Source organism: Tenebrio molitor, chromosome 8, assembly GCF_963966145.1.
Source record: "Tenebrio molitor chromosome 8, icTenMoli1.1, whole genome shotgun sequence".
NCBI lineage: Eukaryota > Metazoa > Arthropoda > Insecta > Coleoptera > Tenebrionidae > Tenebrio > Tenebrio molitor.
In genome coordinates this window covers 16,596,674-16,622,950 of record NC_091053.1, presented here as the reverse complement: position 1 = coordinate 16,622,950, position 26,277 = coordinate 16,596,674, and the positions used below count along the sequence as shown (strand labels likewise).

General features: G+C 42.2%; 3 protein-coding genes across 6 annotated transcripts; 2 read left to right on the top strand and 1 right to left on the bottom strand.

Annotated features, from left to right (window-relative positions):
• The first annotated feature begins 9 nt into the window (after positions 1 to 9).
• Positions 10 to 7,609, top strand: MED14 (mediator complex subunit 14). The gene is made up of 13 exons (XM_069056070.1): positions 10 to 412; positions 594 to 726; positions 778 to 1,077; positions 1,127 to 1,500; positions 1,552 to 1,690; positions 1,742 to 2,248; positions 4,102 to 4,723; positions 4,816 to 5,270; positions 5,325 to 5,634; positions 5,682 to 6,056; positions 6,251 to 6,621; positions 6,684 to 7,115; positions 7,168 to 7,609. The coding sequence occupies exons 1-13, from the start codon at positions 243 to 245 to the stop codon at positions 7,546 to 7,548; spliced, it is 4,569 nt and encodes a 1,522-aa protein (XP_068912171.1). The 5' UTR covers positions 10 to 242; the 3' UTR covers positions 7,549 to 7,609.
• LOC138136784 (tetraspanin-18-like) lies at positions 2,486 to 24,138 on the bottom strand. Of its 4 annotated transcripts, none has more exons than XM_069056082.1 (8): positions 23,996 to 24,138; positions 18,313 to 18,417; positions 17,410 to 17,508; positions 9,262 to 9,390; positions 8,321 to 8,680; positions 3,321 to 8,267; positions 2,810 to 3,264; positions 2,486 to 2,760 (listed from the first exon to the last, which is right to left on the bottom strand). In XM_069056082.1, exons 2-6 carry the CDS (start codon positions 18,376 to 18,378, stop codon positions 8,124 to 8,126), a joined length of 798 nt encoding a protein of 265 aa, XP_068912183.1. In that variant the 5' UTR covers positions 18,379 to 18,417; positions 23,996 to 24,138; the 3' UTR covers positions 2,486 to 2,760; positions 2,810 to 3,264; positions 3,321 to 8,123. The 4 variants fall into 4 exon arrangements, with proteins under 4 accessions (XP_068912183.1, XP_068912182.1, XP_068912180.1 ...); XM_069056081.1 differs by lacking the exon at positions 23,996 to 24,138 and adding an exon at positions 22,825 to 23,159; XM_069056079.1 differs by lacking the exons at positions 8,321 to 8,680; positions 9,262 to 9,390; positions 17,410 to 17,508; positions 18,313 to 18,417; positions 23,996 to 24,138 and having other exon boundaries at positions 3,321 to 4,102.
• Positions 23,748 to 26,210, top strand: Nmd3 (60S ribosomal export protein NMD3). Its single transcript, XM_069056076.1, has 6 exons — positions 23,748 to 23,947; positions 24,003 to 24,532; positions 25,072 to 25,365; positions 25,415 to 25,682; positions 25,736 to 25,912; positions 25,969 to 26,210. The coding sequence occupies exons 1-6, from the start codon at positions 23,898 to 23,900 to the stop codon at positions 26,159 to 26,161; spliced, it is 1,512 nt and encodes a 503-aa protein (XP_068912177.1). The 5' UTR covers positions 23,748 to 23,897; the 3' UTR covers positions 26,162 to 26,210.
• The last annotated feature ends 67 nt before the right edge of the window (positions 26,211 to 26,277 follow it).

Genomic DNA, 26,277 nt, shown 5'->3' with positions numbered 1-26,277 from the left:
AGTAACGTGAGTTGGCAGCCTTGTATAAACAAACCAAGATGGCGGTCGTGCCACAAAATCAGTTCTATTTCTTCGATTATTAGTTTAGGGTGTTAATTTTAAGTTTTAAGTAGTTAAAATGGTGATATTTGTGACGTAAACTAGTTAAACTTCTATAATTCGTTCAATCATAATGTGAATAACGCTTGCACAGTGTTCTGTTGTTTGTTAAAAAATCATCTTGAGATCCTAACCTATTAACCATGGCTCCTGTACCACTCGAAGGTTTGCAGACGCTTGTGGCCAATGCCGCCGCACAAGGCGGCCTAGGGGGCCCCCAAGAAGGTAATCGCGGCGGGATGATATCCCTGGCCAAGCTCATCGACTACATAATTCAAAGAACTTACCACGAACTCACAGTATTAGCCGAGCTGTAAGTAACACCAAAGTATTATTACCAGTTCTCCGGCACGCACTAAGAATAAACAGTATTGCGTCTACGATAATTGTGTTGTCCGTTGTTCCTCCACGTGTTTCTCTTTTTTGTCTTACTTAGTTGCGTAATTATCAACTCTGCTTTTGTTGCACAAATGAGAACTTCCATACTCCTGCAGGTTACCTCGAAAGACAGACATGGAGCGCAAAATAGAAATCTACAATTTCGCGACCCGGACCCGGCAGTTGTTCGTGCGCTTATTGGCGCTAGTAAAGTGGGCGAACAGCGCCTCCAAAGTGGAAAAGTCGGCTGTAATGTTGAACTTCCGCACCAAACAAAAATAATTAACGACCGACTTGCAGCGCATCATGGGATTCCTCGACAAACAGTCTTTGTTGTTCGTCGAAACCGCGGACATGCTGTCGAGGATGGCTCGCGAGACGCTGGTGCAGGCTCGACTGCCGAACTTCCACATTCCCGCAGCCGTGGAAGTCTTAACCACCGGGACTTACGGCCGGTTGCCAGCTTGCATCCGAGAGAAGATCGTGCCCCCCGACCCCATCACCAACTCGGAAAAGAGGAACACTCTACTTAGGTTGAACCAGGTCATCCAGCACAGACTGGTGACCGGGAATCTGCAACCCCAGATGAAGAACTTGAAAGTAGGGGGGTTTATTTTTGCGAGGTTGGTATCTCACGAGCGTGTTGCAGATCGAAAACGGACGGGTCACGTTTCACGTCCAGCACGAGTTCGAAGTGTCCTTGACTGTGATGGGGGAAGGCCCCAACATACCTTGGAGGCTGTTGGAGATTGACATTTTGGTGGAGGACAAAGAAACTGGTGACGGGAAGGCTCTGGTTCACTCTTTGCAAGTCCAGTACATCCACCAACTGATACAGACGCGTTTGGTGGACAATCCTCAGCCTCTGACAGAAGTCTACAACTGTCTCCACTTCTTCTGTCAGTCCTTGCAGTTGGAGGTGCTCTACTCGCAGACTCTGCGTCTGATGCGGGACCGACTGGACGATCACATCCACGTCGACGAGTACATCCCCGGGAAATGCTTGACGGTGTCGTACTGGAGGTGAGTTGACCCGAAACAAAGTTGTTTCGCTCACGCAGATTGATTCGACAGAGAGTTGACGACGAAGGGTAAAGAGTCCGCGAATAAAGACCTGAGGTCCGAGTTGGGGTACAGATTGACCATCCAGGTGGACACTCACGACCCGGCGCGCCCTCTGGCGGTCCTCCACGTCCCGTCTCTAGGCAACAAGGTGACCGTTTACAGTTTGTTTTGTGATTTTTGCGTTAACGTTCTGCGTCAGGAGAGCGAGATCGCCGATCGCGCCATCCGTTCGGAGATCCTCTCGATGGAGCGCCTCCTGGTGCACACCATCTACGTGCGGACGCGCAGCCGCCTCCACGACATCAAGCTCGAGGTGCAAGGCATGCTGAAGGAGGTCGAATGTAACCTGCAGGGCTCCCCGGCCATCCTGTCGGTCGCAATCCTCCAACCGTGTCTCAGGGCCGAACAACTGCTCATCACCGTCGACACGCACACGGGCATGTTGCAGTGTCACGTGCCCCAGTACGACCCACCGCTCATTCCCGAACTGAACAACGCCCTCAACGGCGATCACGGCAAGCTAACGATGCTAATTGCCGAGCTGAGGTTCTGGATAACGCAGAGGAGGTGCGAGAAGACGTTGCAGCATCTGCCGGCGACGGCGCACGAGAGGTTGCCGCTCCTCCACCACTCGGACCATCCTTTGACCAAAATCGGGAGGCACAGGATGTACGTGCAGCTGCACAGGCATCCGAACGTAGTGCTGGTGAGTGCAGATGGGGTAATCGTTTTTGCAAAAAGTAAAAATTCAGATCCGAGAGGGGGTAGTAATGTGACTTTTGGGTGTGGTGTTCAGATCCTAGATAAAGTGAGCTGTCAGATACGAAAGATCCAACAACACCGCAATTTACGCTGAAAGTAGACGTGGCAACGCTGTAGACTTTTTTGATTTAGGGGAAAATGGAGTGGTAAAGTTTTTCAATTATTCCGTGCACCAAATTAATACAATTTTTCATTACCTTTTATTAATTATTCAAGGACATGTTCTAGTCTCGACACGACACATTTGACAATCAAGTTGTCAAATTAGATTTCTGTTTTCTCATACTTTCGAAACTGAACCGGCGCCAGATTTGTCGGTTGTATTTGGTCATTTTCATGAGAGCGTGATCCACCTTTTTGAACAAATCAGACTGATACACACATCTGCGCCTCACTTCAAACAATCCGTTGCGACTTTTTGATCTCAACGCCAGCTTCCCCGCGTCGTTCAGAAATCTGCAACCGCACAATTCCGCAAGAGTTTCGTACATTCCCTTCTACTTACCCGGCCTTGATGTAACACTTGATTCTCGAGTCGACGTCCATCTTGGATAAATATTTCAAAGCTTCTTTTTTGTTGCCCATTTGGAGACAAACGTCAGCGAAGGGGGCATATCCGATCGGAGACTTTCTCGTCGCCGAAAACTCCTCCAACTCCGACCACTTCTTCAAACAACTCAGACTTTGTATTTTCAACCACCAGAACCTTCTCTCCGGAATGCTATACTCAGTACGTAATCTCTCGGCCAACTCTGTTTCGTTATTCAACAGTAGAGAAAGACAAGTGTCGTGAAACGATTTTCCCACGAATTTTTCGCCGTCGTTTGACTTTTCGTCCATCGCCTTTTGAAACTCCAACAATTTTGCGTGGTCGTAGCAAGTTGAGACGTAAAAATCATTTTTTTCCTGTAAATAAACGTCGTGCGCTGAACGCAGGAGGGAATCCCTCATATACGACTTCTAAAGACAGATCAGGTACCAACTTCGAAAACAAAAATCACTAGAAATGCACTTACGGTTTCGTCGAGGGTCTCAGCGATGAAAATCTCCCCCAGAGCGCCGAAATTATCTTCCTTCAGGTAAATGCTGTACAGGGTTTGCTTGTTATGATGTTTGCAGTACTTGACGTACGAAGATTGAACGGAAGGAAAATCGCGAATTGTCATTTTGATGTCTTCAAGTGTCAACTTCTTGTGCAGATGGAGAATGATCAGATTGATCAAGTCGGGGTCTCCGCTGTCGACGGCTTTACCCAAAGCGGAAACGTTTTCGTCGAATTCAATCAACACTTCCACTTGGACTCGAGTTTCGACTTCGCGTTCCAACAGTGTTGCCCCTATGGTTTTCAACCCGTTTTGGAAAGCCAATCTGGCCATTTCGCCATAAGGTGTATCAGCATCGTGTTTCAGTTTTCTTATGATGTGTTCGGCTAAGATTTCTTGGTCTAAATCGAGTTGGCTTAAGTGAGAATGCAGCAGCCGCTGGATGTCCCCACGTTCTTCCATGTGGACAATTTAATGTAACAAAACACTGTAGTTGTACAAGACTCACCTTGTTAATGATCGATTGGGAATCTTTGTTTACAAAATTATCTGGAAGCAAATATTTTATCGTAATGTTCAATCGTAATCTTTTAAAGTTTTTATGATTGAAAAGTGTCCGATATGATCTCCGGGTTTGTCCTAGTTTTCGTAATGGGAAAATTTCAGTGATGTAATTTGTTTTTATTTGTAAAGTGTGTGATGAGCCAGGTGGCGCCACCTGGCTTCACACACTCACCAAAAACATCGTTGCTAGATCGTGGAGCTGAAAGAGAAGGACTCGGCCCCTTGCGAGGTCGACTGCGCCTTCTACATGGCCGTGGTGAAGCCGTCCAGCATCGAGGACAACCCCGACGACGACAGCATCGAGACCGAGATCCCCAAGGTGTACCTGAAGGTGCAGACGCTGATCGAGTTCGACACGTTCGTCGCCACTCACGGCCCCTTCACCTCTATAGACAGCGGCGCCGACTCGGATCACACCGAGCTGGGCAGTCTGAAGCGCAAGGGCGGCATCAAACCGGAACCCCCCGCCAGGAGGTCGAAACAACCTGCCTACTTCATAGCGGAGCTGGCCCACGTGGTGGCCATGTGCGACGAGAGACTGCCCTACGTCAGTCTGGCCAACGAGCTGACCAAGAGGAGCATCTTCCATCAGGGCTTGCAAGTCGAGGCGAACGCGACGGGGCTGGTGTTGAAGTTGATACAGCTGCCGCCGCCGACCGCCGAGATAGGGACGTCGCCGGCGTGGCACGCGCTCCTCAAGAGGTTGCTCTCGGCGTCGATAAGGGTGCTGAGCAAGGGAATGCTGAAGAGCTGGATGACGGAGTTCGTGTTCTACTCGACGCCGTTGACGAGTCTCCACCCGAAAGAACAAGGTAAGGAGGAAGTACACTCGGCTCAGGATTGTGTGTGTGACGTTAGGAGTCGAGTCGGGTGTACCAGAGGACTGCAAATTGGTTGTTTTTAGGGTCACGCCGTCCCGTCTACTTCATTTATGACATGACGACGGTCGACGCCATCTCCAGGACTGTGGACTCGCTGTTAAGCGACTGGGGTCAGATCGTCCATCTCTACACGATTGTCCACGATCTAAGCGAGTACTTAAAGAATGACAAGTACAACTTATCGAACATGTTCAGTATTAAATCGTACAACTACAGCAAACTAGTCTTGTGCTACGGCCCCGACAAGGGGGCCATGGTCTCGATTAATTGGAACAGCTCGGAAAAAGCGTTCAAACTGGCTTTCGGGGCGACAAACAACGCTCTCAACGCCCACTCCCTCATCAAGGAGCAACTGGAGTGCCACCTGAACGAGCAGCGCAACCTGGCCAGGATCATACAGTTGCTCTACGAGACCTACGAACCCCTCATCTCCATAAGCAAATTGCCGTCGCTTCCGCAACTCGGCATCCAGAACACGGTACGTGTGTGTTTACTACTCCGTTGACAGTTTTGACGTAACGAGCGATTGCAGCGCCCCCAGGTGCCGGTCCAAACCTTCACGATAATGGCCCAGTCGTGCACGTTGATCCGTCTGGCGTACCAAGGCATGTACTGTCTCGAGTTGCGAATAAGAGACGCCGGTCTGGTGTCGCTGAGGGACGGCGCGTACAGCAGATTCGACAGGAGCAACGTCGTCGACGTGTTCTCCCCGACGCAAGGTCTGAAAGCGTTCCTGTCGAAGTACGTCGACGAGACGGCGGTGTTCAGGCGCCGCTCCCAGTCCGAAGACGACAATCCGCCGTCGCCCGTGTCGATGGAAGTCGAAGGTGGCGGATTCTTAGGTGGGTTACGCCCCCGGTGCGACGCGTGAATCAAAGTGTGCTCGTAGGTCACCACCGAGGACCGCAGTCGCCGGCCGGGACCAGGGAGCCGGGGCTCAGGTTCCACCCGCCGCTGACGCCGCCCTCCGGTTCCAACCCTCACACACCCGCGAGTCCGCACACGTCCAGCATGAATCAGCCCAACACGCACACCAGTTTCGGGTCGAGCCCCGCCACTTCGTTCAATTTGTCGTCGCCGACGTCGCTCCCCGCGAACATCAATCCCAGTCCGATGCCGCACCCCAGTCCCGGGGGGTTGGTGGCCAATTCGCCCATGAATCCGCAGATGCCGAGTCCTGGGGGGTTGCTGTCGAACTCGTCGCCGGGACCGGTCTCGACCAGTTTGCCGGGACACTCCCCCGTCAGCAGCTTCATGGCAGCAGGTAAGGGGGCGGCGTCCCACTAGTAGTAGAGCAGTAGTGACAGGAGATGTATCAAGTTTGACAGTTGACAGCGTCGCTCAGTCGGCCAATATAATTTTGACAGTTGCGTTAGTTGCGATTTGAGACGCTCGGGGCGCTCCAGTCGAATGTCATTTTTCCAAATCGAATTGTTGATCGTTTTTTTGGGTGCAAAGGTCACACCGACGGCAGTCCGTTCCCGTCTTCTCAAAGTCTGGCATCTCCGGCGGCTTCCAATTGGCCGGGATCCCCCAGCATGCCGCGGCCGTCGCCGGCCAGACCGGGCCAGTCCCCAGGGGGCCACCCCATAATGCACAGCCCCCAGTCCGACCTGAAAACGGGCGGTCACCTGTCGAGAGTGCTGCCGCAGAGGTCGTGGGCGGGGGCGGTGCCCACGCTCTTGACGCACGAGGCCCTCGAGACTCTATGCTGCGCCACGATGCACCCGCAGGGACTTCCAGGACCGGAGTTGGCTCCTCTCGAGCGGTTCTTAGGGTGCGTCTACATGAGGCGGCAGTTGCAGAGGTTCATCCACAACGAGGCTTACGTGAGTGGTTTCGCATCAAAAGACGGTGACGCTCAACTGTCAATTGTTCTGCTTTTGCGCAGTTAACAGCGATTCCAAACACCGAACCCGGCGTGATCCACTTCAAAGTGACCGAGATTCTGCAGTGTCGAATCGGGTTAAATCCGCAACACTTGCAAAGTCTCCATCTCAAGATCACTCCTCTGCCGGACCACAAAGACGTGTGGACGGCCGAGGAGTTGCAGATCTTGGAGAAGTTCTTCGACACGCGAGCCGCGACTCCTCCGTACAAGCCGACCTCGATGTTCACCTTCTGCACGATGCTGAACGTGCCGGTCAACGTCCTCAAGGACTTCATCCAGATCATGAAGTTGGAGCTGATGCCGGGATTGGTGCAGCAGCAGGGGATGAAGTGGTCGGTGCAGTGGATGCTCCGCATTCCACCCTCCGCCACCCCGATCGTCCCCACGGGGATGGCGGGGGTGTTGGTGTACAGGTCGAAAATTCTCTTCTTCGTAAGTGTCCGCAGGGGCGGTTTCGATTCGATCCTATTTGTGTCGATTTCAGTTGCAAATCACCAGGATAGGGGTGCAGTACCCGCCTAACATGGAGCCGCCCTCTTTGGTGCTCCCCTTCATCTATGACGTCAACACCAATCTGACTCAGCTGGCCGAAAAAAGAGAGGCGGGGACCGTCCCCGGGATGACCGCCGCCAGTCAGCTCCTCAAGCACTTCGCGCAGTTCCAGTCAAACATATCGGAATGTTCGATATTTCCGGCGTTGAGGGAGCTGCTGCTGAATCTGGTGCTGCCGTCGGAGCCGCAGCAACCGAGTCCGGCGCCGGGGGGCGGCGTTCAGCAGATACAGTCGCCGGCCATGCAGATGCCGCAAGGGGCACAACCAGGGTATCCCGTCAACATGCCCATGGGCATGATGGGACCACAATAAACCGTAATTTATCGCCGTTCAGGGTTGTAATTTCTTTTTGTAAATAAATTATTCAAGATTAGACACATGGATTTGACAGTCGACTGCGACAGTAGCGACATCACACAACTGTAAACACAAAATCCGTTCGTGTGATGTTGTCACTTGGACGTAATTTCCATCCGATCTGTTTCATTGGATCTGTGAAGTGCGGAAAATGAAAAAACAACATTTTAACTTTTGCTTGTTCTTTATTTACTTGAACTAAAGTAACGCATACATTTTAACATACAACAGAGTTATTTTTTGACATATCTGAATGCGGCCATAGAGTGCTCCGTCTTGGGGTCTACTGGCTCGTGGACACGTTGTGCGACACATTGACACAAAAATCTGACCATAAAGGCACGTTTTGACGATAATACTGAAAATGTCATTTCAAAACGAAAATGGGTCGGTTCGTTGGCAATCGACGTCTGATCCCATCACATATATACACATATTGATAAAAATACACAACAAAACGTAACGACTAGATTACAATATCGATAATAAAAATGCAACTTCCGGGGCTCGCGCCGAGCTCGCGTTTGTACTCATTTGATGTACCCGGTGAGGGCTTTGGACAGGCAGAACGCCAAGAATATGCCGACCAGTTCAAGCAAGCCCAGCCCCACGACCACCCCTATGACTATGTCGACGTGGGTCATGATCCAGTTGACGAGAGCGTTGAAACATCCCTAGAAACCGCTCCAATCAATCACACCACTTTTGAGCGTCGCTCGATCCTCACCTGTTTGTAATACGAGTTGACGGCGTTGGGACTGGTCACGCACGACGGGGCCAAAGGTTTCAGATTCAGTGGGTCCCCTTCGAGGACGCAGCACGACTCGGGGATGACTTTCCCGCTGGTTGACCAGTTCGTCGCGCTTTGGTAGTCGGTGTAGTTGTTGACGCCGCAACATTTTAGTGTGGCTTGGAGGTGGTCCCACATCAGGGTCACCGCGTCTTTGTTTTCGGGAGTCGAATAGTACTTGTCGATGGTCGATTTTAGCAACTTCCTCGTCTCTTCTTCCGCCTTAGGCTTGTAAGCCACCGTTAGACAACCGACGGTGATCTCGACCAGAAGAATTATCAACAGAAAAATGCCGTACTGAAACAAAGACACGACATATTGTTAATGAGTTTGGTGTACTACGCAAGGCCCAGTGTGTCAATACGCGGACCGCAGACAAAACTAAATGAACGGTAGCGTTTAAGCGCCCACATGCACTCTCAATTGACACCAATTTAACGACGGCAGAAAGGGTGTAGGGCTTATAATTAATGCACACATCCTAAATACCCCTCGATGTTGGTACACACTCCATTTTTACTCTTCCCGTTCGACCTTGATTCTTAATGTGCATTTCGAGCGTGACGCAACTAGGTAAATTAACGTATTTACCCCACGGTTTCACATGAATAATAAATTCCTCGTTACCTTGCACCACTTTTTGTAACCTCGTTGTGCCGAAAGAATGTCTATCTAATTATGGAAGTTATTTTTCTTTTGTGAAACAATTCCAGTTTCCGTTGCTTTCGTCTGTAATTTTTTAATAAAGTTTTTTCGAACGCGCTCGCCGTTGATCTAGAACCGCTATTTATGTCGTTAAAACTCCGGGAGGCACCGCTTCTAAGAATATAATTCGAAGGGGAATGAGGAAGGAATGAAACGTTCGAAACGTGACTCACCGTGGTTAAAAGGCACTGAGATTCCCGTAAGGCCCCGCAATAGCCCAGAAAACTGACGATGAACATGAACGCCCCCACGGCGATCAGGAGGTAAGAGCCTTGTTCTATCACGGCGGGCTGAGTAAATTGCTGCAACAAAAAAAAAAAAAAGTGTTATTGGCGTGATCGTCGTAATTGTGCGTTATTGTGACACTTGGAATGGGTGAAATGTTTGTCCAAATGATTATACTGATTTGAGTCCAATTGAAAATGTATTTGGAAAGCTGCAGGTGCAGACCGGTTTTCATGTAATTGTTGATAATCAACATGGTGAGATTGTTTCCTATTATTGCAAACATTCAAAAAATAGGAAAATGTACATTTTATTAAACGTATCGCAAATGCTGCAGTGAAGAAGGAATGGAGGAAAACCTTGCCTAAAAGAAATCTGTCTCTTGACACGATTTGACTCCAATTGAATATGCTTGGAATGTGTTATGGGCACTTTTTTCGTTATTTTTCCACGAAATATTTAAATACAATTTAATTACGGATAATACCGAAATTCCATTTGGTATTATCGTAATTGAACACATTTGGGGACTGGTAGTCATTTATTTTTTACAGAATACAACTCTTGTGTTTATTTCTGAAAAAATATAAATAACGAAACAAAAAATATTAAAAAAACATTTATCTTATTTACGTTAATATAAATAGTGCAATGTTTAAACAAAATGAACGCTCATTTGTGATTGATCCGTTTGGGGACCCGACTTGAATCCAATTGAATTTGCTTGGGAAGTCGTATAGACTTTGTTTTCGTGGATTTTTCTGCAGGATGTTATGTAATCATTCATAATGAACGGAATTCTCGTGGAAAATTATTTCCTGGTTTTCGTAAAAAATATTAAAAGTATTTTATTCATACCGCAGTGTATGAATAGAGGAGAAACTTGTTTGGAAAATTGACACTGGCAGAGACCCGATTTGAACTTATTTGAGAACTGGTTTACTACAAAATGTATCAAGCGAAACCCTTGCACACAATAATCTTCTATTTTTTGCAAAAAAAAAAAGAGCGATAAAAAATATAGTAAAACATTTATCTTACTAATTCTGTTGTCCCCAGTGCAGTGTAGGAAGAAAGGGAACGGTTATTTGAAGGAAACGGGGACCCGATTTGACTCCCATTGAATATGCGTGGGAAATGAGACATTTTTTTCTTCCATTTTTTTTTCAGATTATTTTTCATAAAAAATATATGTAACAGTTAAAACAAATCCAACAAAACATTAATTTCGTCAACCGTACTGTACGCGGTGCAGTGTAGGAACCCAGGCAACGCATATTTGCAAAGTTGACCAGTTTGGGGACCCGATTTGATTCCTATTGAATATGCGTGGAAAGTCGTACAGATACTTATTTTCAACGATTTTTCCACGAGATTTTATTACGACGCAAGACTCGATCAATTTGCATTTACACTTTCGGCGGAAATGACGTCAACTCTGTCCTTTTAAATGGTAGTCCATGTATTTGTCTCACGATCGATCTCAGACGGCCAATTTATAATTTTTCTCGAATCTTCACATTACGTAGACCAAAAAACGATAGAACGGAGTTTTGTAAAAAAAACAATTTCCTATTTTTCGTAGGAATATAAAAAACAATTATAAAACGTTAGCAAGACGTTGAATTTATAAACCGCATTGGAAGCAGTGCAGCAGGAACATAGCAACATGCTGTATGAAGAATTTACTTCTTTGCTGACCCGATTTGACTCCAATTGAAATAACTTAGAAAATTGTACGGATGCTTTAATTTCGGCGATTTTTTCACGGGACCTTATCGTAATCGAATCACGAAGCTCAGCGTAACAATGAAGAAAAAACTGGTCTGAAAATAGACCCGTTAGACGGCCCGATTTGATTCCACTTGATACCTTTGGAAAGTTGTATAAAAGTTTTTCCCACGGGATCTTGTTATGTAATCGAAGAGAACAGTAAATGAAACCCTTTTGGATGATTTTTTTTTCCATAAAAATGTATCCAACGATTTCACCCGTTGGGAGACCCGATTTAACTCCAATTGAATACGCTTGGAAAATAGTGTTGACACCTTTTTCCACGATCTTTCCGACATTGTCATCACACAACGCCATAAGCAACTGCATTTCCTCTTTCGACGTCAACGCTGTCCTTTTAAATGGTAGTCCATGTGTGTCTCCCATTATCGATCTCAGATCACCAATTTATCATTTTTCTCGAGTCTTCACGTTACTCATACCAAAAAACAATGGGTGCAGTCGTGGCTTTATAAACTGTATTGTTGCAAAAAAACAAGTTTGTATTTTTCGTAGAAATGTAAAAAATAATTATGAAACGTTAGCAAAAATGTTGAATTTATAAACCATATTGGAAGCAGTGCAGCAGGAACGTAGCAACAGCCCGTCTGAGAATTGATCTCCTTGGTGACCCGATTTGACTCCAATTGAACATGTTTGGTGAGTCTTAAAAACACTTGTTTTTCACCATTTTTCGACTGGATATTGTTACAATGCAAAACCTAATCAATTTCCATCTTCACTTTCGGCGGAAATGCCGTCAACTCTGCCCTTTCAATGGTAATCAATGTTTGATATCGTATTGCCAAAATTTTTAATACTAATCATTTAATGATCTACTACAAAAATTATTAATTAATTAAATTCCCAAAACAACAAACTTTTTTATTATTATTATTATTATGATGCGTTTTGGGAAATTACTTAATTAATTAATTAAACTAATTAATTTAGTTACGAATCTTTTAGTTTTTTAATAATTTTAAAACCTACATCACGCAACGAACAAACTACCACAAAACGTCTGAATAATTGACCTGTTAGGTGACCCGATTTGACTCCAATTGAATATACTTAGAAGTTGGTATAGATAACTTTTTCCACGACTTTTCCGCGGGATATTATTACGATAGGAGCCGCATTTAACTCCCATCTCCCATTTTTTCCGAAATGACGTCAACTTTGTCTTTTTAAGTGGCAATCCATGTTTTGCAACCACGATGATTCACATCGGCTCGCCACATTTTCATATCTATTTCTTTCCAAGTCTACGCAACACACAGAATAAAAAAGAAACGAATTACGATGAACCGGTGCTCCTCAAGGTTCAGCCATCGGCCCTACTCTATTTGCAATTTCCGTCACAGCCACAACAAACATGACACGAACCATTATTGTTACAATTTGCTGAAACAAACTCAAATTTAATTTCCAATCGGACCTCAGGTCAATTGGGGAACGGTCTCGACCCCGCCAGTTGACCTAGTCTGGTGATTTCATTTCGTTAAGACAATTGACAACGTTCAGGGAATTTCGCAACTCCGATGTTGGAACGTTCAAAATTCGACTGTACCGTCGCCGCGACGGTGCTAAATTTATTAATAAAATTTCATTTCCGCCCCCCGGACGCGACCGGAATACGAGAATAGGAGACAAAGAAGTGGATTTCGTGCGTTCCTGGGGTCGAAAAACACAAAATCGAAACGACAATCCGATCAATTCAAGTTGATGTCGTTGCCGATGATTAATGAATGTCGTGTTCTTATTAACCAGAACAAAAAACATACAGTTTTTAACAACATGAAATAACATCGATGTCGGATAAAAGAAATGAGGATGTAATGTTTGGGTGACGACACAAGACCTAAAAGCTAGAAGAAACAGGTAGAAGGAAGAAAGCAGAGAAGACAAGAAAGAAGAGATAAAAATAAAGAAAACTTATGATATAAACAAGAACATGCCGAATGCGACGCCAACGGAACGCAGATTTTTCGGTGAAATGTCAAAGAAACGTCAACGATGTGCTGTTGTTAACCTAGAAAACAACTTTTCGATTTCGGCAAAGTTTACAGACGTTTCGATAAAACAAAAGATGAGGTAGCAGAAAAAATGGCGTCTAGAGGGCCAATATACAGGGTGTCGAGAAATTAATGTATTCCAAGTCGGGGGTCTTGTAGAGAAAAATCTCAGGAATCTCGAAAAAATAAAATAAAAAATATAGGGGGGGTCTTTACAAAGATATATGGGTCTGAAGGTTTAAACTTTTCATCATGTTTTCTTCAAATAAAAAATATAAATGGTTGACATTCATTTTGAAATATGGTGAGGATGATTATGTAAAATATTAAAATATAAATGAAAAGACATTTCTTGAGAAAAAACAGGCTTATCTCGAAAAAATAAGTTTTATTTTTCCAATTTTTGTTCAAAAGGGAAGTACAACATAGCTAGAATATTAATCAGGTACTTTTGAACAAATATTGGCAACTTTGATATTTTTTTCAAAGTGAGAGCAATTTTTTTTTACATTTTTACTTGGTCAACAGGATGTCCCCTACTAAGCCCCGAACTCGGAATACGATAATTTTAAAACACCCTGTAGGTATATCGGTCCTAGTAGTAAACCTTGCGGAGCTCCGCAACAATCAAAACAAAATCTGACGTTTTCACCCTTTCGTTATTTTGACGCGTTCTGCTAATGAGAGTGAAAAAATTCACAAACGGGAAGTATGCATTTCGATTTTTCTGTAATTGGGTCAGGTTTAAAATATTCAAGAGCAGTACTGCAGTCAACGACCACTTCGATTGATTTGTATACAAATGTGTCAAATCCGTTGGATGCATTACACGTTTACAACGAAATTTCTCTTTGATAAACGGAAACGACGTTAATGTAAACAGCGAAGTGGCCAAGATCTGTCAGTGATAGCGCGTTGTTGAATTATAAATTGGGAAACGACGACAATCGTGGTTAATGGGGGCGGTATGGATTGTGGTTTTTGTGTTGGTTTAATTTTCGACGTTCGTCACGGAAAAAAATCTGTCGACCGAATTTGCTTCCTCGTTCGGGCAATTTAAAGCTGACATCACTGTCGACGGAACTATTTACGCGGCCCGATTTCATTGTCAGTTGTTGTGTTTGTTTGGCCTATCAGTCCACGCTAGAATGAAGACACATGTGACGCTTTTATTTCACCATTTTATTAATTGCGTACGATTATGTATGTAGTTCTGTTGGAAACGTAATGTTTGCTGTAGTTTCAGGTTGCAGTGCCGCTTCCACTTGGAGAAACCTGATTTTACAACAATTTTATGAACCAAATAAAATTACAGTTACTGTCCATAGACCGTTAAAAATTTTGACGCACATGTTACCACCACAGCTATTCCGGACTCCGGACGTAAAACTTGAAGTTGAAATCGTTCCGTGCGAACCAGGTTCGCCAATTAAATACGGAAAATCAGTTACGAAAAAGTGATACACAAATAAAACAGGTCCGATGACTGAACCTTGAGGCATTCCGTGCTATTTCAGCTTGTTCGTTTTATATGCACAATGCGCAGACTTAGAAACAATTGATAAAACAAAATGATTCATGTTGAAAAACTTGGTGAGCCAAAAATGAATCACGAGAGGAGTACATGGATTACTACTTTAAAGAGTAGAGTTGACGTCATTTCTGTCGAAAGAGGAAATGCAGTTGCTTATGGTGTTGTGTGATGACAATTTTACGCGGAAAGATCGTGGAAAAAGGTGTCAACACTATTTTCCAAGCGTATTCAATTGGAGTTAAATCGGGTCTCCCAACGGGTGAAATCGTTGGATACATTTTTATGGAAAAAAAAATAATCCAAGAGGGTTTCGTTTACTGTTCTCTTCAATTACGTAACAAGATCCCGTGGGAAAACCTTTTATACAACTTTCCAAAGGTATCAAGTGGAATCAAATCGGGCCGTCAAACGGGTCTATTTTCAGACCAGTTTTTTCTTCATTGTTACGCTGAGCTTCGTGATTCGATTACGATAAGATCCCATGAAAAAATCACCGAAATCAAAGCATCCGTACAATTTTCTAAGTAAATTCCATTGGAGTCAAATCGGGTCAGCAAAGCAGTCAATTCTTCATACAGCCTGTTGCTATGTTCCTGCTGCACTGCTTCCAATATGGTTTATAAATTCAACGTCTTGCTAACGTTTTATAATTGTTTTCTACATTTCTACGAAAAATAGGAAATTGTTTTTTTACAAAACTCCGTTCTATCGTTTTTTGGTCTACGTAATGTGAAGCTTCGAGAAAAATTATAAATTGGCGATCTGAGATCAATCGTAAGACGAACACATGGACTACCATTTAAAAGGACAGAGTTGACGTCATTTCCGCCGAAAGTGAAAATGCAAATTGATCGAGTCTTGCGTCGTAATAAAATCTCGTGGAAAAATCGTTGAAAATAAGTATCTGTACGACTTTCCACGCATATTCAATAGGAATCAAATCGGGTCCCCAAACTGGTCAACTTTGCAAATATGCATTGCCTGGGTTCCTACACTGCACCGCGTACAGTACAGTTGATGAAATTAATGTTTTGTTGGATTTATTTTAACTGACATATTTTTTATGAAAAATAATCTGAAAAAAAAAATGTCTATCATTTCCCAAGCATATTCAATGGGAGTTAGATCGGGTCTCAAACGGATCAATCTTTCAAATAACCGTTCCCTTCGCACTGCTGACAACAGAATTAGTAAGATAAAACGTTTTACTATATTTTTTTATCGCTCTGTATTTTTTTTTTTTTTGCAAAAAATAGAAGATTATTCTGTGCAGGTATTTCGCTTGATACATTTTGTAGTAAACCAGTTGTCAAATAAGTTCAAATCGGGTCTCTGCCAGTGTCAATTTTCCAAACAAGTTTCTCCTCTATTCATACAATACTTTTAATACTTTTTACGAAAACCAGGAAATTATTTTCCACGAGAATTCCGTTCATTATGAATAATTACATAACATCCTGTAGAAAAATCCACGAAAACAAAGTCTCTATACGACTTCCCAAGCAAATTCAATTGGATTCAAATCGGGTCCCCAAACGGATCAATCACAAATAAGCGTCCATTTTGTTTAAACATTGCACTATTTATGTTAACATAAGATAAATGTTTTCTTTCTTATATGTGTTTTATTCGTTATCTATATTTCTTTCAGAAATAAGTAAATTATTCTCGCAGGCACTTCACATGTTGTCAATAAACGCAGAATTGTATTCTGGGAAAAAATAAATGAAACCGATTGTCAAATATGTTCAGTTACCGAAAGGAATTTCCACGAAAACAAAGTTCGTATACGACTCCTCAAATATGTTCAATTGGAGTCAAATCGGGTCACCAAACGGCCTAATCTTTCAAACAACAGATCTCTTTCCTCCTTCATCGCACTGCTCACATCAGGATGAATAAGATAAATGTTTTACAATATTTTTTTGATGGCTGTGTATATTTTTTTCAAGAAAAATAAGACATTATTCTCTACTGGGGGTTCGCTTAGCACGTTTTGTGGTAAAATCGTAGAAAGACACATTTTTAACGAGAATCTGTTGTGAATGTTTACATAACATGATGCAGAAGATCCACTACACCAAGTATATTCAATTGGAGTCAAATCGGGTCACCAAACGGGTCGCCTTTTTGCAGTTCTGACTTACTACAGACGCTGCTTTTTTTAAACGTTTACCAACATTTTTATTATTTTTCCGCATTCTATTCGTAATTACGTAATTCCCCTCGTTGCGTGTCTGCAATATTTACAAAGCCACCGCTGAAATAGGTGGAAATTGTCATTTCCAGGCTTCACTCCACGCAAAGGGAACAAACTAATTGAAATTAAAATAATAAAAACAATAATGATGATGATGCTGATAATAATAACGACGACATCAAAGGAATTCTTCACTTTAGAGCGACAAATCTCCATTTGCGCCATCACCCTTTTCCGTACCGATATAACTTTCCACTGTATTTTCCCGGAACGAGGAAATGCACCGATCGAGGGTCGACGACCTCGCACCCTCAACCCCCGCCCCCAGCGATGCCCCCAAACCATGCACGTGTCGCACCGGACGCTCGATTTACGGAATCCAAAAACGGAACCCACATCGTCAAAAATGCCAACAAGTGCAGACTTACGTAAAACTGATTCATATTGAAATACAAAAAAAAAAAGAAACTTTGCAACTTCAATTATTCTTGCCAAGCGCGCCATGACAAGTGAAAGTTCTCCGTGCTTACGATGGAAGTGACTGCAACCTTCGAAAGAAAAAACATCTTACCTGGACATGTTCGCTGGGCACGATCTTGCTCAGGCCGATGAAGGAGTTCTTGTCGACGGCCAACCATATCCCCACGGCTAGGACCGCCGATCCAGCAAGCTACGATCAAAAACAGAATGGTCAAAAGCAGAATGTCCAAAAGTAGAAAACGGTCAAAAGTAGAATGCCCCAAAAGCAGAATGTCCAAAAGTAGAACGTTCAAATTTCGAACGAACGTCTGGAGAGAAAGCGTCGCTGTTAATAAAAATAGCAATTGTGTCCAGAGAAATTGATTTCTACGCTCGATCTCCGACTTATGGGGCATTGTACCTGTCCGCCTAATAAATTATTAGTCGCTGCATGTTTCCACCTCTTATGATCGAGTTCGTCAAAAAAGAAATGTCTAGCGAGCAGGAAGACAATTTTTCTTGTTCGCCTTTAACGCGTTACGTAACCGACTTTCTACCTGTCCGCTCTTTTATTTAGATTTTTGTCGTTCGATGCAGGCGAACGCGCTCAAATATTTCATTTATCACGCTCAAAATGTCGGTCACAGCTTTTCAGCTCGAAAGTGAAATTGGTTTGGTGTTTTTTGAGCGACGCGGCAACACTGCCAACTATGTGACATTTGCGATGCGTCCGAATTTGTACGCGTGTTGCCAACTTAGGACAACATGACAACTCCGCGGAAGATTTGACGTTTCGAACGAGACAAGTTGGGACGACTCGAACTTGAACTTGAGCAACAAACAAAACACATTAAGCACCATCGATTGTCGTTGTCTTTTACATTAACAAATTACCCAATTTTGTTGCGAGAACAACAAGTTTTGGTTCCTCATTACGTTAATTTCTTAATAATGGCCGGACCGATCAAAAGCGCATTTTTCAAATGTGTGGATTACGAAATATTTCTATACTCACGAAAACGACGAAATTGAAGAAACACAAAATGTATTTGGCCAGGCACGAACCGCAATCGTACACCATCTCGAAATGATCCTTTCAAGTCTTTCCCATCAACTGAAGCTGAAACAAAAAGAGTCGATTTGAAAAAAAATCAACACGTCAAGAGTGGCAACAATGACACTGACAGTTCTGACAGATGTGACATATAAAACCGGCACTATACCGTCCGACACTCGTGATCATTTTAATTGAACAATTTCTGTTCAGATTAAAACCGATCACGCGTGTCGACCATTTCGAGTAATATACTTTCAGATTTCACCGATATCCATACGGCGATGTTTTTCACGGAGCGCATATAAATGCACAATAAAATCGGGGTAAAAGTGACTTGTGGTCGATAAAAATTACGGAAATTGCACTTTCTAGAAAATATTTTATGTGTAAAATTGCTAGCCTTGGAAGTCGCAGACAAGTGATTTGAATATTCCAAAGGCGAACGTTTTCCATTTTTAATTGTAATTAATTAAGAAACGCACGCGGGGTATTGAGTAACGCGTGCTCGGAGTACACTGTACATATTTGCATTTCCAGCGCTATTATGTTTGCAAATTGTTAGTTAATAATTGTAATTTTGTTAGGTAAGAGGTATTTGTAGTGATTACGATTTTTAAATTGTTGCACCAAGGCGGAATTTAATCAATTCAAAATTCAAGCTGAAGCATTATTGAAGAACTAAAGTACAGATATGGGCTGGGCATAAAATTACCAACATGGGTATTTCTAAGATTTATTTGTTATAGTATCAAATATATTCTTGACCTTGACGTTGTTTTTGACAATTGAAATATAAACCAAAGAACTCTAAAATCACTATAAATGGCCAGGTTGGTACTGCCAACTTAAATTTTAATTTTCAGGGCCAACTCAACCATTTTGACATCTGAAATAACAAATAGTAATGGTGGTGATAACTCGTTTAACTAATTGTTTTAAATATAGAATTATCGCCATAAAGGAGCGAGAGAAGTAGCCTGCGTTAATAACAGTGGACACGAAAACTGAGTAAACAAATATTAATTGATCTGATAAAGTAAATTGTGGTCAATTTTAAAATAATAAAATAGTGCGATGTGATGGGAGGATATAAAGTAAATAAGATAAAACAAAGGAAACTGTTTCCATGTCCAAGGAATAAATAAACAAAATGCCAACGCAAGTGGATGGAGAATTGTAAAATGATAGGACATCGAATAATTGATGACATTATAACAACAGGAAATGTACGGTTTGAGACCAACTGACCGGGTTAAATATAGAATTATGATTTAATTCTGTAAACAACGCAAAATAACAAAATAAGAATAAGTTGACAGAATTGTGTTGAGCGATAACTGGATCAAAATTCCACAACTCCATGTTTTGTTGTGCGTTCTGCAATCTACGGAAAATAATTTCCGTAATATCCTTCACCGGAATTTTTCGAGCTACAGTTTAAAACTTGTTTGTTCTGAATGGAGTACAATTTATATTTTAAATTTTGTCGCCAGTTACAGTGACAACATTGGGAAAAATTATTGAAAGAGGGTATGAAAAATTAAATGAAAATCGTGGATTTTATTGACTCATAAATGGACATTACATATTTTATTTTATTCTATTCACATATTAAAGATGCACCAGCTGTTGACTTATGTTGGTTGAACAGTAAAATAATACATATCCCCATAATGCCACATAGTTACTGAAGACCAGACAAGTTGGTACGACTGAAACAACAGTTTAATTTTGCCAAATTGACGTGTGACTTTTGGAAACATTTAAAATTAACGTGTTGTAAAAAGAATTAAATTTACCGTTACACTATACATGTATGGAAGAATTAGATAATTTAACCTAACTTTTCACTTTCCCCTAGAACAAAATTCGACATAAATTGTGGCGTTGATTTGATATGGGAACGGGGTATGTGTTGTAATGACAACATACAGGGTGATTCTGAAATAAGTTTGGGAAAAAAACCCGGTAATTGGTGATAACGAGTAGTCATAGACAAAAAAAAATTCTTATAAAAGTTTTTTCGTTTTCGAGATAAAAATTATTGAAAACTTGGTCAAAATTGCTAGTACATACTTATTTCAGAATCACCCTGTATAAGTCCAGCCAACTACATTTATAATGTCAGAAATATTTATAATAACCTTGTACATTATAAACACATATTTTTTCATGTTAAATATACATAATGAACATTCCAAAAAAAAAATCGTGGTTAAATTATTCGTGGTTTTCTCGTTCTTACAAATTTAATAAACCACAACTAGCCTCGCACAAGTCAATTATTTTGGGAAGCTTTTAACAGCGGCCCGCTTGAAAACGATTGTAGTGTCGGCATAATTGCATCAAAATTTTTGTCTCGGAGTATTGTAAAGAACCCACCACCGTAAACTCCTCTGGTTATTTTGGGACACCTGTATAATCTCGCTTTAATTACGATTCTGTAGTAAATGAAATAATTACCCTAAAATAAAAACGATCTAAACTCTTGTTGGTTGGTTCTAAAAAGAACTGTTTTTTACAAAAAAATTAACTAATTCACATCACCGTTTGTTCGTTGAATAAATAACATTTGACATCCAAAGACTTTGACATCTACATATGTTTCGACAGTTGACCAAGCTACGCCATACGTTACCGGAAACAAAAGCAAGCACCAGGCCACTTGACCACAATTCTTTTAAACACTCTTTGACGTACAAAAGGTTAAAAAAAATTGACAGTTCAAAGGAGAATGATAGCGATATCTTAACTCACAGAAAAACTTGCTTACGGTAAAATAAAAATAGAGAAATTGATACGTACTGTCGCGAGCAAAAAATTCTGGTCGTCAATGTCATTTCAAAATTTGGTTAGACTGTCACAAATTTAAAAAAAATCCCTGCCTGATAATGCCCATGTCAACAAAATGTCAGAAAAATTAATTAACTAATGTCAATTAATTTCATACATGATGATAGGTTATGATATTTACGACCGTTTTACGATGGAGCATTTTCCATTGTGTCAAATCATGATTTTGACGACCAGTTTTTTTTTTGCTCGCGACAGTAACACGATAACCAAGAAAAAATAAAATATAAAAAAAGAAGAAAGACAAAACAAAAAAATATCTATTTCGAGTTGTCATAGTAGGAGTAAACTTTTTTTTGTTTATTTTGCGTATTTTATATGAATCAAAAATACATAACTTCCAAAATTTTCATTTTAAATCGTCGTCCTTTGTCTTCAATTGAATTATGTATTTTCAAGGGGTTTAAGATCTGGCCATGCAGAATATTAATTTTTTATCCTTCAAATATTACAATTAGTTTTTCTGCATTGCGACCTTGCTTACAATTCGACACGAAAACGAACACTTGAATTTTGAAAGGGAATGGAATTTAACGTTTTTTAAATTGTTCAATCCAATGACTTAAATTCTTGGAGACATAAGTATCTTCCAAATTTTTAAGCCGTTTGATCCACACTAATAAATTTTCCTACAAAACAAAATACAGTTCTGTCCATTACTGCACACTTGAAAGGTTTTTTGTCATCTTTTCCAGTAACTTTCCAATAATAACAACATGTCCACCCCTGATCTATCGATATGCACCTCGACTTGATTGATATCGGTAGTCGCAGTCACGTCATTACCCCCAATCCAGACAAAACAACGCATTCTCCCCGACGCAAACCATCTTCATTAAAAAATCTCTCGTTTTCAATTTTTCGACTCTACTTTCTACTCAATCAATAAAATTACTGTTGCACCAGCCTTGACTGTTATCCACTTATCAACATTCACATTGTTCGGTGCACCTGCTGCAGGCTGCGCTCCATAATGGAATGTAGATAGTTTTTCTTTCTTTTTTTTTTCTAAAGGTTAATTGCCCTGCCTGTCACCGCCAGACGACAGATGTTCCCCAAAAGAAATTTTTACCTGGACGTTCTCGAGACCGATCTCATAATCCTCGCCAGACCACTCTTCGTTATCGTGAAAGAAAATGTAAATGAGATTTGGACCGGAAGTGGTTATTATTCACAGATCCAGATAACAGACGAAGCTCCCCCTTTGGCAAATCAGTGAATCACAGCCAGTGCATGCAACTTGATTTTTTAAACGTATTCAAACCTTTCCAAATCTTCACGGTTTTTAAATTAGAAATTTTCTTTTCTCGCCTAATCGAAAAATAATTACGTGTCGTGCACGTCGATCGTCTTCCTCATTTCCATACCGAATCGTTTGGGCCCAAATTTCACTCGATTAATTAATTTGCGACCTTGCACGATCAAGGCTGCATCCAATTTCTTATTCATTCGAATGTTTACTTCCCACAAACCCCATCGCAACGTAAAATGAATCACCGAATTCCCACTTGTGTTCGATTATTTACTTAATCGAGACAAAGAGAGTTCTCTCAAAATCCAATTTCAATATTGTTTGTTTTGATTTAATCATAAAACAAGCGAGTCGATCACACTTACCATTTAATCTGTTCGACTCCCGATCTTAATTGTGTCGACGCAATCGAACGACCTAGGTTTGTCACATCAAAAACACAACAAAACATTCAACGATAGATGAACTATTTATTCTACGTAAAACCGAAAAGTATTGTGCGGAGGTATGAATGAACTCGTAACTTCGACACAACACCGACTGAACGGTCTGAATTGACTGTACAACTACCGTAACTGCTTTTATAAATACACTAGTTGAACACTGAGTTTGCGTCTATAATACGGCTCCTAACACTTGTTGCGCGTTCTAGGCATACGATAAAACACGTGTTCTTCGTCGGTGTGACAAGGAAGAACTGTTAACTCTGCGTTTCGTTTCTTTACTGATGTGATGTGTGATATTGTTTACAATGTAACAAAATTAATTCGATTCTAGCCCTAACAAGATCAATTCGAATTTATAACTCCTCCGCTTTCGTCGGTTTAGAGTCCTTATGTGCTCAATTAAAACGAGGAAGTATCATATTTTCTACACCGGTGTAACTTTATTAATTTATTTATATCATAACATTTAATGGATGTAGGTATGCAACCAGAAATACACCACGTAAACAACTTCCTTGACAAATTAGACTTTTTACAAGCTTAAAGTAAATCTACAACACGTTTTAAACGAAGTAGAAGAATATTTTCTGTGAACACAAGTCAAATTTATCGATCATTTATAAATGAGAGAATGACATGTTCAAAAATTGATCCTTTCATTTAAATTAAGCATTGCATCGGTAGATGTCGCCTCGACCAGTTTCGAAAAGTCATTGATATGTTTAAATAGTGTTAATAATGTATGGCACAATTTGTATCGTACGGGTACATTTTCTCTCAAAATGATTTGTTGTAAAATTTAACAATAATTTGTCAATAAAAGAATTTGACAACGGAACGTTTCTTGAAATTTAGTGTTTTTGCGACATCGTCAGATGTCGCTGCGATCGGCGCGACCGGTCGAGACGAAACGCGAAAAAGTTACATTTTGAGGTTAAGAATTACGTGCTTTTCGCACGTGATATACCAGTTTGTGCAAAGGACCCCCAAAAATGGAGTACATCGGAAATGTCTCGACGGCCCAAACCGTCAAAAACACAATGTGAGCTCCATCTTGTGTTTCCTTTTCCTTCAAGTCTTAATTTGTTACTTTGCAGTTTGTGCTGCGAGTGCGGCAGCCCCATCGAGCCCAACCCGTCGAACATGTGCGTGGCGTGTCTCCGCACCAAAGTGGACATCACCGAAGGGATCCCCAAGCAGGTGACGTTGCAGTTCTGTCGGGGCTGCGAGCGCTACCACAACCCACCGTCCGAGTGGGTCCACTGCGTTTTGGAATCGAAGGAGTTGTTGTCGTTGTGTTTGAAAAAATTGAAAGGTCTCAGTAGAGTGAAACTGGTCGATGCGGGATTCGTCTGGACGGAGCCCCATTCGAAACGGATCAAGGTCAAGTTGACGGTGCACGGGGAAGTGTTGGGAGGGGCAATGCTGGAACAAGTGTTTGTGGTGGATTACATCGTCAATCATCAGATGTGTGACGACTGTCACAGATCGGAGGCGCAGAATTTCTGGAGGGCTGTGGTGCAAGTGAGGCAGAAGGCTGAGAACAAGAAGACGTTCTTTTACTTGGAACAGCTGATTTTGAAGCACAAGGCGCACGAGAATACGTTGGGGATCAAGCCTGTTCACGGTAAGTGCGAAAATGCATTCACGTTGTTTTGGCATAATGGGAGACCATGTTTAATGACAGTAAAACTCTCTGTTGAAGTAGGTTATGTTTTTCCAAGTTTGAGGTTATAAATAGCGTCAGTGTCTAGTGCATCGTTGTCAGTTTTAGTTTGTAATCCAGGCCCGGCCTGGGCGGTTTTTCCTCTGAGGATTAACGGAGCGTGTATGGTGGGGGGCTTAACACAAAAATGTCTACAATCGATTCACAATCTTTTTTTTTTCTATTTTCCGTTTATAATACACATTTATCTATATGTATGCCCGTGGGATAAATAACACTCATCCCATCCATTTTGCGTGAGATAAGAACCTCATTACCGCACGCTTTTTTATAATAACCAATTAATCACAATTTAAATTTAATAAACATTTAACCTCAAGAACAATTGCTTTTTATAATGTGTTATAAATTTTTATGTTGTTTTTATTTATTTTTTATTTACTTTTATAGGTCGATAGGTTTCTTAGCATTTATTATTTAATGAAATTTTCCAATCGCAGACGGCCTCGACTTTTTCTACGCCACCGAGGCCCACGCCAGGAAAATGGTGGATTTCCTCACCGCCGTCCTCCCTTGTAAATCCAGCCACTCGAAGAAACTAATCTCCCACGACATCCACAGCAACCTGTACAATTACAAATTCACGTATTCGGTGGAGATAGTTCCGGTGTCGAAAGACAGTTTGGTGTGCCTTCCGAAGAAACTGACCCAACAACTAGGCGGCATCTCTCCTCTCTGCCTGGTCTACAGAGTGACCAGCTCTGTACACCTCATCGACCCCTCCAGAGCGCAAAGTAAGTGGAAACGAGAAGAAAACAAAAAAACCTTGACACTTTCTTCCAGTCACAGAGATGAACAGCACCGCGTACTGGCGCAGCCCCTTCGGCGCCATCTGCAACCCGAAACAGCTCGTCGAGTACGTGGTGATGGACATCGAACCCATCATGGACAAGGACAGGAAGAGTTTCCCCGGCCAGGGGGCGATCTCCAACAAACACGTCCTGGCCGACATCTGGGTGGTCAAAGCGTCCGAATTGGGGATGAACGATAACACCATCCACACGAGGACCCATTTGGGACACGTTCTGAAACCGGGCGACTACGTCTTAGGGTTAGTCACGGCGTCCAGGCAGGAGCGTGCACCATTCAACCGAACGATTTCAGTTATAACCTCGAGGACAGCAACGTGAACGACGCGAGTTTCGACAAGTTGGAGAGCCACACCGTTCCCGACGTCGTCCTGGTGAAGAAGTACTACGACAGGAGCGAGAGGAAGAGGCGCAGGATTTGGAAACTGAAGCATCTCGCGGAGGAGGATACCGCTTTGGTTACAGACACCAGGTGGGGGGGGGAGTCTCGATTGTGACGGGACCAAAACTAATTTATTTTTTCCAAAGGGACTACAACGAGTTCTTGGACGACCTCGAGGAAGATCCCGATTTGAGACACAACGTCAACATTTTCAAGGACAGTACGAAACAGATTCTGGTCGATTCCGGTGACGACGTCGACGAGGCCGTTCCCAGGATAACGTTGGCAGAAATGTTGGACGATTTGGTCATCGATGATGTTGAAATGACAGAACAGTGATAAAATTGTTACTTTATCGTGACCATAAAGAGATGGCGCTGATTGTTGACGTTTGTGTTTTTTTTACCATCTTGCTCCTGTACCCAACTGTTTTTAAGAAAACAATTGCTTTTAAT

What these genes read in the sequence shown, in the direction of transcription:
- MED14 (XM_069056070.1), top strand. Translation starts at nt 243, where the DNA reads ATGGCTCCTGTACCACTCGAAGGTTTGCAGACGCTTGTGGCCAATGCC. An exon ending in TTGACGGTGTCGTACTGGAG is followed by an intron (nt 1,501 to 1,551) that starts GTGAGTTGACCC and finishes TTGATTCGACAG; the next exon opens with AGAGTTGACGACGAAGGGTA. An exon ending in GGCATCCGAACGTAGTGCTG is followed by an intron (nt 2,249 to 4,101) that starts GTGAGTGCAGAT and finishes CATCGTTGCTAG; the next exon opens with ATCGTGGAGCTGAAAGAGAA.
- LOC138136784 (XM_069056079.1), bottom strand. Translation starts at nt 3,809, where the DNA reads ATGGAAGAACGTGGGGACATCCAGCGGCTGCTGCATTCTCACTTAAGC. An exon ending in CTGAGACCCTCGACGAAACC is followed by an intron (nt 3,265 to 3,320) that starts GTAAGTGCATTT and finishes ATCTGTCTTTAG; the next exon opens with AAGTCGTATATGAGGGATTC. An exon ending in AAGTGTTACATCAAGGCCGG is followed by an intron (nt 2,761 to 2,809) that starts GTAAGTAGAAGG and finishes GTGCGGTTGCAG; the next exon opens with ATTTCTGAACGACGCGGGGA.
- Nmd3 (XM_069056076.1), top strand. Translation starts at nt 23,898, where the DNA reads ATGGAGTACATCGGAAATGTCTCGACGGCCCAAACCGTCAAAAACACA. An exon ending in GGGGATCAAGCCTGTTCACG is followed by an intron (nt 24,533 to 25,071) that starts GTAAGTGCGAAA and finishes TTCCAATCGCAG; the next exon opens with ACGGCCTCGACTTTTTCTAC. An exon ending in CGACCCCTCCAGAGCGCAAA is followed by an intron (nt 25,366 to 25,414) that starts GTAAGTGGAAAC and finishes ACTTTCTTCCAG; the next exon opens with TCACAGAGATGAACAGCACC.